Below are 15,855 nucleotides of genomic sequence, written 5' to 3' on the forward strand. Positions count from 1 at the left end.
ATAAATAAAGTATTAACGTATCGTATCGTACAGAGCTGACAACAAAACGAATATCACTCATGAACCTTTTGTAAAATGACAAATCAATAACCCAATGTCATTTAAATTTAAACCAGCAACAGAAAGGGTTAAAAATGATCAAAAACACATGACACTGATGATGCTACTGTAACAACATTTAAGACACTTGGATGGGTACATGGATAGGAAAGCTTTAGAGGGATATGCCAAACGCAGGCAGGTGGGATCAGCTTAGATGGTTAGCATCTTGGTCAGCATGGATGTTGGGCTGAAGGGCCTGTTTCTTTGCTGTGTGACTCTGACAGTTCTGTCGAAGGGTCCTGACACAAAACATTGTCTGTCCATTCCCCTCCACAGATGCTGCCTGTCCTGCTGAGTTATAGTCATACAGCGTGGAAACAGGCCCTTCACCCCCAACTTGCCCAGGCCAAACAACATGCCCCACCTACACTCAGCCCACCTTCCTTCTAAACCTGTCCTATCCATGTATCTGTCCAAATGTCTTTTAAATGTTGGTATGTTGAAGTAATTAAACATGATAGGGACATGAAGCCCTGCAGAATATGGTGCAATGATACAATGGCACTTTACTTATCACATGTACCAAGGTACAGTGAAAGTCATTGACATTTCAGCGAAATGGGTCTGAAGAAGGGTTTCAACCCAAAACACACCTATTCTTTTTCTCCAGAGATGTTGTCTAACCCACTGAGTTACTCTAACATTTTGTGTCTATCTTTGGTGTAAACCACCATCTGCAGATCCTTCCTGCATTTACAGTGAAATCCATTTTTGTGTACAATTCAGTACCAGTATCACTATACTCTACATGTATTTAGATACATCTTAGATAAGCATTTCAGATACAGTACAAGTGTATAAGAAAATAACTGCAGATGCTGGTACAAATCGATTTATTCACAAAATGCTGGAGTAACTCAGCAGGTCAGGCAGCATCTCGGGAGAGAAGGAATGGGTGACGTTTCGGGTCGAGACCCTTCTTCACAAGTGTACAGCAGTAACACACTGAGACAGTATACAGAGTCGCTAGTGGTGCTATTTTCAAGTCCCAGCTGTTGTAAGTGCAGAGTTCTTGGCCTGCCCATGAAGGCCTGGCAGCCTTGCAGGGTCGGCCTGACCAAGCATAGCTTTGGAGACCTTTAAACATTATCATGGACTGAGATAATTGATCTCCCACAAACTCTTCCAACTTCCTATGTAATTGATCCAACTTTAAACATCTACAGACCCGATTTATTGTGTTCCCAGGGACAAAGTCCACAGTAGGCGATGAAGGAAACAACACGAACAAAACGTCACTTCATTCTCAACAAAGTTAGCTTAATTGAGAACGAGGCAAAAATGTTTCTTCAGACTTTAGAGATACAGTGAGTGCCAACCAGCAATCACTGGCACACGAGCACTTGCTTTGTTTCCACGAGCAACAGCCAAAAGTCTGTAACTTCCTTGTGCTCTGGTATTTTATTTCATTCTTCACATGTTTCAATTATAATGTTTTATTTTTAATTGTTTACTGTATATCGTGTTGTTACTCGTGAGCAAAGCACCAAGGCAAATTCCTTGTCTGTGTACATATTTGGCTAATAACGTTTATTCAATTCAGTCATGTACAGGTCAATTAACCTACAAACCTGTACAGCTTTGGAATATGGGAGGAAACCAGAGAGAACCCACGTGGTCATGGGGAGAACGTACAAACTCCGCAAAGACAGCTCTCGTAGGCACAAACGACGTTGGGAAGAAGTGGAAGGAGGTTCTGCAACATGAGTTTAGAGAGTTAGGAAGAAGACTGAAAAGCAGGATTTCTCGGGTGGTTATCTCTGGATTGCTTCCTGTACCTCGTGCTGGTGAGGGCAGGAACAGGGAGATAGGGGATCTGAATGTGTGGCTGGGGGGCTGGTGCAGGGGGCAGGGATTTAGATTTATAGACCACTGGGATCTCTTCTGGGGTAGGGGTAACCTGTACAAAAGGGACGGGTTACACCTTAACTAGAAACATAGAAAATAGGTGCAGGAGGAGGCCATTTGGCCCTTCAAGCCAGCACCGCCATTCATTGTGATCATGGCTGATCGTCCCCAATCAATAACCTGTGCCTGTTTTCTCCCCATATCCCTTGATTCCACTAGCCCCTAGAGCTATATCTAACTCTCTCTTAAATCCATCCAGTGATTTGGCTTCCACTGCCCTCTGTGGCAGAGAATTCCACAAATTCACAACTCTCTGGGTGAAAAAGTTTTTTTTCACCTCAGTTTTAAATGGCCTCCCTTTTATTCTAAGACTGTGACCCCTGGTTCTGGACTCGCCCAACATTGGGAACATTTTTCCTGCATCTAGCTTGTCCAGTCCTTTTATAATTTTATATGTTTCTATAAGATCCCCTCTCATCCTTCTAAACTCCAGTGAATACAAGCTTAGTCTTTTCAATCTTTCCTCATATGTCAGTCCCGCCCCATCCCAGGGATCAATGTCATGAACCCTTGCTGCACTGCCTCAATTACTGGAGGGGGACCAACGTTCTGGCGGGCAGGTTTGCTAGTGCTACACATGTGGGTTTAAACTAAATAGCGGGGGAATGAGTTGACAAATTGGGAGTATAAAGATGGAGTTAAAGGGGAAGTGAGTACAGGAAAAGTTGCAAAAGACTCCCGAATTAATGGGAAGGAAAGTTCGAGAAGGGATAAGAGAGTAAGGTCAGGGCCAATAGTGACCGGTGTGAGAGGGGAGGTGAATACCGAAGTTAAAGTGTATTTGAATGTGCGAAGTATAAAAAATAAAGTGGATGAGCTTGAGGCTCAGTTAGATATTGGCAAATATGATGTTGTGGGAATTACAGAGACATGGCTGCAAGATGACCAGGGCTGGGTACTGAATATTCAGGCATATACGCCCCATCGAAAAGACAGATAGGTGGGCAGAGGGGGTGGGGTAGCTCTATTGGTGAGGAATGAAATTCAGTCCCTTGCGAGGGGTGACAGAATCAGGAGATGTAGAGGCAGTATGTGGATAGACATGACAGAAATGATGGTTCTTGACTATATTTGTGTTTCTTTCTATGTTTTGTTTATCTGCTTCTGACTTATGATGTTGTGGTTTTTTCATTATATTTTGTTAAGTATTAAGGGAAGGCACAATAAGCTTTGCCTTCTGCCGACACCTTTTTTTTTGGTCAGAAAACATCATGTGTGATTATATTGTTTTTATTTTTGATACAATGATTTTGTACTATTTAACTTTCACAACTGTATGGTCAATCTGTTGTATTGTATTGACCGGAGAAAGAACTGAGGAATTGTAAGGGAAAAAGACCCCGATGGGAGTTATCTACAGGCCCCCAAACAGTATACTGGATTATAGGGTGCAAGTTGAATCAAGAGTTAAAATTGGCATGTTGCAAAGATAATGCTCTTGACTCTTAATGTCTCTAATTTCAAGTAATGACCCCCCTTTCCCCCGCCCCCCTCACCTGTATGTACACATTTCTCCTACTACCCCAGTCACCTTGCTTCTTTTCCTCTTCCAGGCTGTAGGACACAGAGGAGAAGGGCAACCTTTGTCCCCAAGGCTGTTCAGCTTCTCAACTCCCAACCACCCCGTCCAGCTGCTCACCCCGTTAATCCCCCCCCCCCCAATAGTTTTTGTACTGCTCTACGTGCCTATGTAAATTGCCCCATGGGGACAAATAGTGTTTTGGACTTGAGCTTGAACTTCCATATGCTCATCTCCCATCCCCGAGTCCCCTGTTTCCCTTTTATCTCCCTCGTTCCCCTCCCCCCTATCCCCTTCCACCCATATCCCTCCCTCTGGCTTTACAGTGGTAATTCGAGTTTCACTGTACCTTAATTGGTACATGTGACAATAAACTAACCTTTCAACCTTTGAACATCTCACTTCTCCCCTTATCTGACACTCTTTTGCCTCCTTTTTACCTTTTGTTACTTACTCCACCCATCTGCCAATTAACCCCCCCCCCCCCCACCTGTATCCACCTATCACTTACCAGGCTTGTCCCGCCCTCATCTCTCTTTTCCAGCTTTACCCACCCAACACTATTAGCCCCGGCCCGAAACACTGTCTGTCCGTTCCCTCCACAGATGCTGCCTGACCCGCTGAGTTCCTCCAGCAATTTGTGTTTAACATGATGGTCCGGCACCTCCTTTAATCCGGACTAAATTATGAGAGCGCACTTGAAACTCCCCCCCCCCCCAGGTGTCCCCCTGAATATGTGGTGCCTAGGCCGGGTCAGGCCTCATCGGGACTTCCGCGGCCGAATTTGTCGGGTCAAATTTGCCCTCTGTGGCCGGAGCTCTGGAACTCAGGCCCAGCCAGAGCGGGCAGATCTGTTCCCATAGCCGACTTTGCGGGACGATATCTCGGCCCCCCAGCAGCCTAGGCAGAACGTTCCGGTACCATTGGACTCCTCTCTCCTCAAGGGTGTTGGAAAATCAGTGGTGAACCTATATTCCATTTGCCTACCTAACTACTGTGCTCTAACCTTTTGTTCCTTTTATGAGGTCAGAGATTTTCCTGATTACTAACATTTTATGGTCTTAACAATCTAACTATTATTTTGTTTCTTTATCATTCCCATCACCACGGATTAAACTTTACTTTTGTTTTAGAGATACATCACCAAAATAGGCCCTTCGGCCCACTGAGTTCGCAATTTATAGAGGCCAATTAACCTACAAATCAGTTAAGGGGGCAAATTGGCTAGTGCTGTGCATGAAGATGCGTCCCAACCTAAAATGTCACCCATCCTTTTTCTCCAGAGATACTGCCTGCCTCACTGGGTTACTCCAGCACTTTGTGTCTATCTACTCATTGTGTCCCTGATTGTGATTGAGTACATACAGCATACATGCAGCATGGAAACAGGCCCTTTGGCCCAACTCGACCATGCCGACCAAAATGCCCCATTTAAGCTTGACCTACCTTTACGTTCAACTTTAAACTTTAGAGATATGGCACAGAAACAGGCCCTTTGGCCACCAAGTCCACACCGACCAGCGAATCCCATACACTGGCACTGTACTACACACTAGGGGCATTTTACAATTTTTTTACCGGCCAATTAACCTACAATTCTGTATGATTGAGAGAATTAGATATAGCTCAGGGCTAACGGAATCAAGGGATAAGGGGAGAAAGTAGGAACAAGGGTACTGATTTTGGATGATCGGCCATGATCATATTGATTGGCTCAAAGGGCCGAATGGCCTACTCTCACACCTATTTTCTATGTTTCTATGTCAGTCAGAGAGTGGTGAAGGTGTGGAATTCTCTGCCTCAGAAGGCAGTGGAGGCCAGTTCGTTGGATGCTTTCAAGAGAGAGCTGGATAGAGCTCTTAAGGATAGCGGAGTGAGGGGGTATGGGGAGAAGGCAGGAACGGGGTACTGATTGAGAGTGATCAGCCATGATCACATTGAATGGCGGTGCTGGCTCGAAGGGCTGAATGGCCTACTCCTGCACCTATTGTCTATTGTCTATTGCCTATGTTTCTCTGTCTTTGGAATGCGGGAGGAAACTGGAGCACCTGAAGAAAACCCATGTGGCCAGAGGGAGCACCTGTCCACACAGACAGCACCTGTCCTCAGGATCGAACCTGGGTGTCTGGCGCCGCGAGGCAGCAACTCTGCCCGCGTTTGGCACATGTCCCTCTCTACACCTTCCCTGTCCGAAGGTCCATCGGTGAAAGGGGGGCAATCATTCTGGAACTATGACCACTCACCCCCACCGTCTCCATGTGACCTCACAATGCAGTGGTCGCCGGGGAAGGTAACCGGGGGCGACGGGCGTCTGGAGGGGAGGAGGAGGAGGAGGAGCAGAGGGAGGAGGGAGGAACCCTGGTGGGGCACTGTAGGGACATGGATCACGTCGCCAACAGGCATGCCGTCAGCTTCGTCCGCCCTCTCGCCCGGCTGAAGATCAAGCAGAGGTCATTCTTCGCCGGCACCTACAAGATCTGCAAGCTGGCCGCCAACGTGCCAGACTTGGTGGTGTATGAGGGGGTGGACAGACCCATCCCCGATGTCGAGCATTTCCATGGAGTCCTTCTCTTCGCTGACATCTCAGGTACCCCGACTGAGGGCCACGAGACCAGCAGAGGCACAGAGAGGGTAGACAGTCAGAACCTTTTTCCCCACAGGGTAGAGATGTCAAAGACTAGAGGGCATAGCTATAAGGTGAGGTAGAAGGGTGGAGGTGGGCCTGAGACTAGGAATGGGTGGAGGGACAGGTAGGGCAGGGGTAGGGAGTGTATGACTGGAGGGGTGAGGGTGGAGCGGTGAGGGTGGAGGGATGGGGTTAGAGGGACAGAGACTCTGGGGGTAGAGGGACAGGGTGGGCGGTGGAGGGGAAGGAGTGGAGAGAAGGGGATTCAGGGGTTGAGGGGCGAGGAATGCATGGGTGGGGAGTGGAGGGGTGGGGAATGTATGAGAGGAGGGATGAGAGTGGAAGGGTGAGGCAGGTGGGTGTGGGGCGATGGGGGTGGGGATGGGGTGAGGCAGGAGGGTGTGGGGGCATGGGGGTGGGGATGGGGTGAGGCAGGTGGGTGTGGGTGGATGGGGGTGGGGATGGGGTGAGGCAGGTGGGTGTGGGGGGATGGGGATGGGGATGTCGGGGTGAGGCAGGAGGGTGTGGGGGGATGGGGATGGGGATGTCGGGGTGAGGCAGGAGGGTGTGGGGGGATGGGAGTGGGGATGGGGATGGGGATGGGGATGGGGATGTCGGGGTGAGGCAGGAGGGTGTGGGGGGATGGGAGTGGGGATGGGGTAAGGCAGGTGGGTGTGGGGGGATGGGGGTGGGGATGGGGTGAGGCAGGAGGGTGTGGGCGGATGGGGATGGGGATGGGGTGAGGCAGGTGGATGTGGGGGGATGGGGTGAGGCAGGTGGGTGTGGGTGGATGGGGGTGTCGGGGTGAGGCAGGTGGGTGTGGGTGGATGGGGTGAGGCAGGCGGGTGTGGGGGGATGGGGGTGGGGATGGGGTGAGGCAGGTGGGTGTAGGGGGATGGGGGTGGGGATGGGGTGAGGCAGGTGGGTGTAGGGGGATGGGGATGGGGTGAGGCAGGTGGATGTGGGGGATGGGGTGAGGCAGGTGTGTGTAGGGGGATGGGATGTAGGGTTGTGGGACGAGGAGTGTAAGGGCTGGGACCGCCAGGTGCCGTGACCCACTTGCCGTGCCCACTGCAGGGTTTACCAGCCTGACGGAGACCTACACCAAGAACAGTAAGAAAGGCAGCGGAGCCGACCACCTCACCCGCACGCTCAACGGCTACATCACCGAAATCGTGGACCGTAAGTGACAATAAACAACAGGTGCAGGAGGAGGCCATTCGGCCCCGAGCCAGCACCGCCATTCACTGTGATCATGGCTGATCATCCACAATCAGTACCCTGTTCCTGCCTTCTCCCCATACCCCTTGACTCCAGGCAGGTGGCCGGCTGTCGGCTTGGGGGTGGGGAGCATGGCAACGCATGCTGGCCTCCGCCTGGGGGGGATATGGGGAGGTTGTAGCGGGGTGGAGGGGGTGGCATGGAGGGACATGTGGAGAGTGTGGGGGAGGGAGGAGGAGTGAAGACGGAGGGGGAGAGGAACAGGGGGGTAGGGACGGGGAGTGGGGGTGGTGGGGATGGGGGGAGAAAGGGGGGGTAACAGGGATTGAGGGGGTCGCATGGAGGGGCAGGTGGTGGCGGGGGAGGGATGGGGGCAGTAGCAGGAGTGGAGGGGGTCACGGGTAAGGATGGGGGAGGGACGGTGTGGAGGGGTGGAGATGAGGGGGAGGGATGGGGAGTCTAGCGGGGAGTGGGGCTGGTTGCATGGAGGAGCATGTTGGGACGGGGAGGAGGGACAGAATGGAGGGGGAGGGGTGAGCAGTGGTGGTTGGAGATGGGTTGCATGGGGCAGGGTAGTGGTGGAGGGGCAAGGGCGGTGAGGTAGGGGGAGGGGCGGGGGGGAGGGAACAACGGACAGTGGGCTCGGGGCTGGTGTCTACTGCACCAGGCCTACCGCACCAGGCCTCGGTCACACAGGGACTATTCTGTAGCTAAGCACAAAGTGCTGGAGGAACTCAGCAGGTCAGGCAGTATCCGTGGAGGAAACGGACAAATGACGTTTCACGTCAGGACGCATCGTCAACTGATTGGGTCCTGACCTGAAACATCACCTAACCAGTCCCTCCACAGATGGTGCCTGATCCTCTGAGTTACTCCAGCACGTTGTGCTTTTTTTGTGGAAACCAGCATCTACAGTTCTTCACTACTAATTAACCACTACTAATTTCCATCTTGCACTCAAATTCACTTGGACCATCTCCAACATCACCCTGTAGCGACCATAGAAAGTGGTCCTAGTTGTCGAACCCTCAGATTGGCCAGCAAGGTCACGTGTGGGTGTGACCGTAGGGATTGGTCCAGAGAGCGACACCGCTGATTGGAGAGCGTGGTCATGTGCGCTTTTGACGCCCAAAAAGAGTCAGTTGGGAGACGTCTTCGAAGAGAACAGTTAGTTTTAATGGTTGTCTATAATCTTGTTAAGAAAACTTTGTAATCGAATATTGCTGTCGCAATAAACTTCTTCAACAAAGAACAAGTTTCCAGACTCGCCATATCCCTACCATTTCTTGATCTCACCGTCTCATTTGCATGAGATAGACTATCGACTGGATATCGATTATAAACCTACTGACGCCCACAGCTATCTAAACTACACATCTTCCCACCCTGCTTGACTTGCATAGGTTGAGTGAGACTTGGACAGGTTAAGTGAGTGGGCAGATGCATGGCAGATGCAGTATCATGTAGATAAATGTGAGGTTATCCACTTTGGCGACAAAAACAAGGAGGCAGATTATTATCTCAAGGGTGTCAGATTAGGTAAAGGGGAAGTGCAACGAGATTGGGTGTCCTTGTACACTAGTCACTGAAAGTAAGTGTGTAGGTACAGCAGGCAGTGAAGAAAGCTAATGGCATGTTGGCCATAACGAGGGGATTTGAGTAGAGGAGCAAAGAGGTCCTTCTGCAGTTGTATAGGGCCCTGGTGAGGCCACATCTGGTGTATTGTGTGCAGTTTTGGTCTCCTCATTTGAGGAAAGACGTCCTTGCTATTGAGGCAGTGCAGCATAGGTTGACGAGGTTAATCCCTGGGATGGAGGGACTATCATATGAGGAAAGATTGGAAAGACTGGACTTGTATTCACTGGAGTTTAGAAGTATGAGAGGGGATCTTATAGAGACGTATAAAATTATAAAAGGACTGGACAAGCTAGGTGCAGGAAAAATGGTCCCAATGTTGGGGGAGTCCAGAACCAGGGGCCACAGTCTAAGAATAAAGGGGAGGCCATTTAAAACTGAGGCGAGAAGAAACCTTTTTCACCCAGAGAGTTGTGAATTTGTGAAATTCACTGCCACAGAAGGCAGTGGAGGCCAATTTACTGGATGAGTTTAAAAGAGTTAGATAGAGCTCGAAGGGCTTGTGGAATCAAGAGATATGAGGAGAAGGCAGGCACAGGTTACTGATTGTGGATGATCAGCCATGATCACCATGAATGGCAGTGCTGGCTCGAAGGGCCAAATGACCTCCCCCTGGACCTATTTTCTATGCTTCCTGTAAAGACTATCTCCTTCTCCCAATTCCTCCATCTACGCAGCACCTGTGCCCAAGATGAGGGGTTCCATACCAGGACATCCGAGATGTCCTCATTCTTTAGGGAACAAGGGTTCCGCTCTTCTCTATTAGATGAGGCCCTCACATGTCTCCTCGATATCCTACAGTTCCACTTTTGCTCCCCCTCCCCCCCAGTCGCACAAAGCCAGAGTCCCCCTATTCCTTACCTTTCACCCCATCAGCCGTTGCATATAGTACTTAATCCTCTGACATTTTCACCACCTCCACCACAAGCCGTATATTCCCATCTCCACCCCTTTCCGCCTTCCGCAGAGACCATTCCCCTGCAACTCCCTGGTTAACTCGTCCCTTCCCACCCAGTCCACCCCCTTCCCAGATACTTTCCCCTGCAACTGCAGGAGATGCAACACCTGTCCCTATACCTTCCCCCTCAACTCCATCCAAGGACCCCAACAGTCTTTCCAGGTGAGGCAGAGGTTCACTTGCACCTGTCTGAAGAAGGGTCTTGACCCAAAAAGTCACCCATTCCTTCTCTCCTGAGATGCTGCCTGACCTGATGAGTTACTTCAGCATTTTGTGTCTACCTTCATCTACTGTATTCACTGGTCCAGGAGTGGACTCCTGTATATCGATGAGACTAAGCGCAGGCTCGGCAATCGTTTCACTGAACACCATGCTCAGTCTGCCTAAACCTACCTGATCTCCCGGCTGCTAACCACTTTAACTCCCCCTCCCATTCCAACACTGACCTATCTGTCCTGGGCCTCCTCCATTGTCAAAGTGAGGCTCAGGCCAAATTGGAGGAACTGCACCTCATATTTTGCTTGGGCAGCTTACTGTTCATACTCAGTGGTATGAACAGTGACTCAGCAAGTCAGGCAGCATCTCTGGAGAAAAGGAATAGCCGACGTTTCAGGTTAGAACTCTGCTTCAGACAGAAAAAGGGTTCTCACCTGAAACGTCACATTTTCTTTTTCTCTCGAGATGTTGCCTGACCCGCTGAGTTACTCCAGCGTTTTGTTTCTATCATGGGGTAGAGATGAATCGGATGGTATCCTAGCTTATGGAAGGGACAGAACTGAAGCCTGATAACAGAAGCTGGTTCGCGCTTTGAAGATAACATAGAACTAGTGAGAAAGGGTGATCGATGGTCAGCATGGACTCGATGGGCCGAAGTGCCTGTTTTGCTGCTATTTCTTTCAATCAATCAAAATCAATCTATTGATAGCTTTTAAGAAAGGCAACGTGTAGTGATGTGGCTAATTGGTTTTGCTCATCATAGCTATTCCAAATAATTCTTATTAATCCTAATATCTTTTAGATATTCTTCGAGCAGGGGGAGACATTGTGAACTACGCAGGTGAGAAGTTGTAAATGAACATTTTTTGAAACTTGGTGATTATTTCAATGGTTCAATGGCTTTTCATTATGGTTCTTTACTGTGCCTCCATTTTGTGTCTTCACAGGTGATGCGATGTTGGCATTGTGGAGAGAACACAGGAAAGAGCTGAGTGAGGTGCTCTCCTTGGCTGTGAAGTGCAGCATGAATATCCAGGACAAATGCGACAACAGGGAAACAGAAGTGGGAGTGAAGCTCAGAGTAAAAATAGGTAATCTCTAATTTAGTTTAGTTTAGAAATACAGCAGGGAAACACGCCAATTTTAAAAAAAACATTTGGACAGGTACATGTGTGGGAAAGAACTATAGTTGCTCATAGATAGACAGAGTGCGCTGGAGTAACTCAGCGGGTCAGGAACAGGTAACGTTTCGGGTTGGGACACTTCAGACTGAAAGTAGAGGGGGGTGGGGGGGTGGAACTGGAGGGAGGAAAAGACATGAACAAATCAGGGCTGCAATATATTCCAATACTGACCTTGTGTGGGAAGGAACTGCAGATGCTGGTTTAAACCGACGATAGACCCAAAATGCTGGAGTAACTCAGCAGGGCAGGCAGCATCTCTGACTTGGGTCTCCTCCACTGTCAGAGTGAGGCCTCATGCAAACTGGAGGATCAGCACCTCATATTTCGCTTGGGCAACTTACAAACTTGCAGTATGAACGCTGATTTCTCTAATTTCAAGTAACCCCTGCATTCCCTCCACCCCCCCCCCCCCCCCCCCCCCACCCCCCTCTCCCCACCCTAGTCACCCTACCAGTTCCACTGTTCACATAACTGCATCCCATCATTATCACGTCTTCCCCAGCTAACAATGGCGATTGTGGGCTCCATTCCTCCTTGGTCGTCTGATGTGCACCCTGATTTATTCTGGCCTTTCCCTACCTCCACTTCCACTCTATCCGGGCCTTTAAGCATCCTGGAAATTTCAACGAGTGAGTTTTGAAGTATCGATTATGAACTCACAGTCTTTGTTCTTTCTTTGCAGGTATTTCGGCGGGGAAGCTTTCCAAAGTGGTGATGGGAGACGAGGATTCCCGTTACTATGCATTAATAGGGCGAGCGATCGATGAAGTCCGTAAAGCTGAAGGACTCGCTTCAGCCAACACTGTGATTTTATCCCCAAATGCCTGGGAGCTGTGTGATCGATCCAATATTGTCGTCGAGAAGATCGAGAATGAAAGAGCTGTAAAGGTACGTTCAATATTTCTCACTAAATTACAGACCTAATTTAGGTTTAACTTTATTATTGTCATGTGTAGTGAAAAGCTTTGTTTCTGATCCAATCAGATCAGATAATACCATATTGAAGCAACGACCAAGAAAGCACACCAATGCCTCTACTTTCTTAGAAGGCTTAGGAAGTTTGGCATGTCCCTTACAACTCTCACCAACTTCGACAGATGCACCATAGAAATCATTTTATCAGGATACACCACAGCTTGGTTTGGGAACAGCTCCATCCAAAACCGCAATACATTTTCAGCGAATTGTGGACACAGCCCAGACCATCACACCAACCATCCTCCCTTCCATTGATTCAATTTGTACCTCAAGCTGCCTCAGCAAGGCCAGCAGCATAATCAAGGATGAGTCACACCCTGGCCACTCCCTCTTCCCCCTTTCCCATCAGGCAAAAGGTATAGATGTGTGAAAACGCACACCACCAGATTCAGGGACAATTTCTTCCCAGCTGTTATCAGGCAACTGAATCATCCTACCACAACCAGAAAGCAGTGCTGAACTACTATCTACCTCTTTGATGACCTTTGAACTATCCTTGATTGGGCTTTGCTAGCCTTACCTTGTACTAAACGTTATTCTATTATCATGTATCTACACACTGTAAATGGATCGATTGTAATCATGTATTGTCTTTCTGCTGACTGGTTGGCATGCAACAAAAGCTTTTCACTGTACCTCGGTACACGTGACAATAAACAAAGCTAGCTAACTAATACAATCAGATCAAACTCAAGCACAACAGGTGGAGGAGCAAAGGGGAAGATACAGAATGCAGAACATAGTTCTCAGCATTGTAGCACATCAATTCATAAGACATAAGAGCAGAATCAGGCCATTCGGCTCATCAAGTCTACTCCACCATTCAATCATGGTTGATCTGTTTTACCCTCTCAACCCTATTCTCCTGACTTCTCCCCATAACCTTTGACACCCTAATCAAAACCCTATCAATCTCTGGGTTAAAAATGCCCAATGACTGAATAGTCTAAATCCTATGTCTTATGGTCTTGTGGAGAAGGCAGTGGAGATTTTCACATTTTTAATTTAAAACTAGACGGGCGTGGACCCATTGGGTCCAAACCTCTCCTGCTGGCGTGGCAACCCCTGTTGGGTGCAAACCTCTCCTGCAACCCTCCCCCAACTGATCCAAAACTCTCCTGCAGGCATGGCAACCCTCCGTGCAAACCTCTCCTGCACCCATTGGGTGCAAACCTCACCCGTTGGGTGCAAGCCTCTCCTGCGTGCCCAGCAACCCTCCCCCAATGAACGATCCGTGGACCCTTTGCCAGCCGGGGAGTGCCCCCCGGGGCTGTGGGCGGGCGAGGGGGGAGAAAAAAGGGGAGAGGGAGCCACTCACCTCGGCCCCGGGCAGCCATCACATCAGCCATCGCGAGCCGTGGACCCGTTGGGTGGAAACCTCTCCTGCAGTGGCAGCTTGGCGGAAACGGCCATCTTGTTTAACCCTCTGCCGCCGTGCTACACCATGGGAGGAAGGTCAGGCGCGGGGCACGCCGGGACGGACGCCGGTCCTCCCGGCAGGGGGGGGGGGGGGGGGAGCGCATTTATTAATGGTGAGTAAGGTGGACCTAAAATTGTTGCGCTATCGTGTACAGTTTTGGCTTTCTTTCGGGAACAATAAACATATATACAAACTAACAAGATGAGAGTTTTCGTAATATATAGATAGATGGAGTTACACTCTTATACCTGTTGCAAGTTAGCCATAACAATGTAAAAAATGTTGGCAATAAAAAAGGAAGCCATCTATTGATTTAAGCCACAAACACAGAGTACGTTTACATGTTAAAATGTCCTTTTAATGCAGGTGCGTTATATAAAGAGAGATCCTCGCTTTTCAGTTGAAGCGTACGTGGCAAAATGTGGGACTCACTTGGAATATCAAGAAGTTGGTGTCAGTAAAAGTATGTTAATTCTCTTGGTGCTAGTTTTCACAGGCGATCATCTACCAAGATTAGGGCATTTTCTGTGTTCGCAAGAAACTGACTTTAGATTCATTTGCAGAGGCAATAAGGAAAACGTCAAGATTACTGCCAAATGCACAGCTCGAATCTGTGCTACGTAAATATCTGCTGAGAACAGTTTTACTTAAGGTATGAAATATTAATGTCCATTTATGTCTAGAGCCAGTGTAGAGTTTAAAGATACAGCATGGAAACAAACCATCGGCCCACCGAGCCCATGCCGAACAGCGATCACCCGTGCACAAGGTCTTTGGAGTAGTTGGGTCTTTTGAGAACTAAAATTGTGGAACATAAACTTTGTTCAGCATTTTACAAGGATTCGAGGGCCTAAGCTTCCGGGGGAGGTTGAGCAGGAGAGGACTTTATTCCTTGAAGCACAGGAGACTGGGGGGTGATCTTAGGTGTATAAATTCATGAGGGGAATAGATGCACAGAGTATTTTATCCAGAGTAGGGGAATCAAGAACCAGTGGACATGGGTTTAAAGTGAGAGGAGAAAGATTTAATATGAACCCGAGGGGCAACTTTTTTCACCCAGAAGATGGTGGGTGTATGAAACAAGCAGCCAGAGGAGGTAGGTGAGGCAGGTACTATAACAACTTTTATAAGGCATTTGGACAGGTACACAGATAGGAAAGGTTTAGAGGGATATGGGCCAAACGCAAGCAGGTGGGATGTGTAGATGGGCCATGTTGGTCAGCCTGGGCAGGTTGGGCCAAAGGGCCTATTTCTGTGCTGTATGACTTTGAAACTTTGAAATCTCTGTATCCTTAGAATTCACATTCCTACACAGTTTATTGGTGTCAGTTCAGAGTATTTTCCCCAGAGTAGGGGAATCAAGAACCATAGAAACATAGAAAATAGGTGCAGGAGTAGGCCATTCGGCCCTTCGAGCCTGCACCGCCATTCAATATGATCATGGCTGATCATCCAACTCAGTATCCCATACCTGCCTTCTCTCCATACCCCCTGATCCCTTTAGCCACAAGGGCCACATCTAACTCCCTCTTAAATATAGCCAATGAACTGGCCTCAACTACCTTCTGTGGCAGAGAATTCCACAGATTCACCACTCTCTGTGTGAAAAAAAACTTTCTCATCTCGGTCCTAAAAGATTTCCCCTTATCCTTAAACTGTGACCCCTTGTTCTGGACTTCCCCAACATCAGGAACAATCTTCCTGCATCTAGCCTGTCCAACCCCTTAAGAATTTTGTAAGTATAAGTATAAGGTGACGGAAGAAAGATTTAATAGGAAACATATACTCAGGGGCAACTTTTTCATTCAGAGGATGGTGTGTATATGGAAAGAACTGCCAGAGATGGTAGGTGAGGCAGGCGCAATAACAAGACATTTAGACAGGTACATGGATAGGAAAGGTTTAGAGGAATGAGGGACAAACAGGGGAAAATGGGGCCAGCATAGACGGGGCATTTTGGTCAGCATGAACGAGTTGGCTGAAGGACTTGTTTCCCTGCCAAATGTTTAATTTAGTTTAAAGATACAGTATGGAAACAGGACCTTAGTCCAACCGAGTCCATGCCGACCATCGTACACTGGTTCTATT

The 15,855-nt window shown here is 48.7% G+C and overlaps 1 protein-coding gene across 1 annotated transcript in view; it reads left to right on the plus strand.

Annotated features, from left to right (window-relative positions):
* Window positions 1-5,908: 5,908 nt before the first annotated feature.
* Window positions 5,909-15,855, plus strand: part of LOC144596277 (adenylate cyclase type 10-like) — a 71,167-nt gene continuing 61,220 nt past the window's right edge. Inside the window, exons 1-7 of the mRNA XM_078404500.1 lie at window positions 5,909-6,116; window positions 7,233-7,337; window positions 10,988-11,026; window positions 11,133-11,276; window positions 12,052-12,257; window positions 14,134-14,230; window positions 14,331-14,419. Coding sequence (XP_078260626.1) covers window positions 5,909-6,116; window positions 7,233-7,337; window positions 10,988-11,026; window positions 11,133-11,276; window positions 12,052-12,257; window positions 14,134-14,230; window positions 14,331-14,419 — 888 coding nt within the window. The remainder of the gene's footprint in view (window positions 6,117-7,232; window positions 7,338-10,987; window positions 11,027-11,132; window positions 11,277-12,051; window positions 12,258-14,133; window positions 14,231-14,330; window positions 14,420-15,855) is intronic.

Source organism: Rhinoraja longicauda, chromosome 8, assembly GCF_053455715.1.
Source record: "Rhinoraja longicauda isolate Sanriku21f chromosome 8, sRhiLon1.1, whole genome shotgun sequence".
In the NCBI taxonomy this organism is placed as follows: Eukaryota; Metazoa; Chordata; class Chondrichthyes; order Rajiformes; family Arhynchobatidae; genus Rhinoraja; species Rhinoraja longicauda.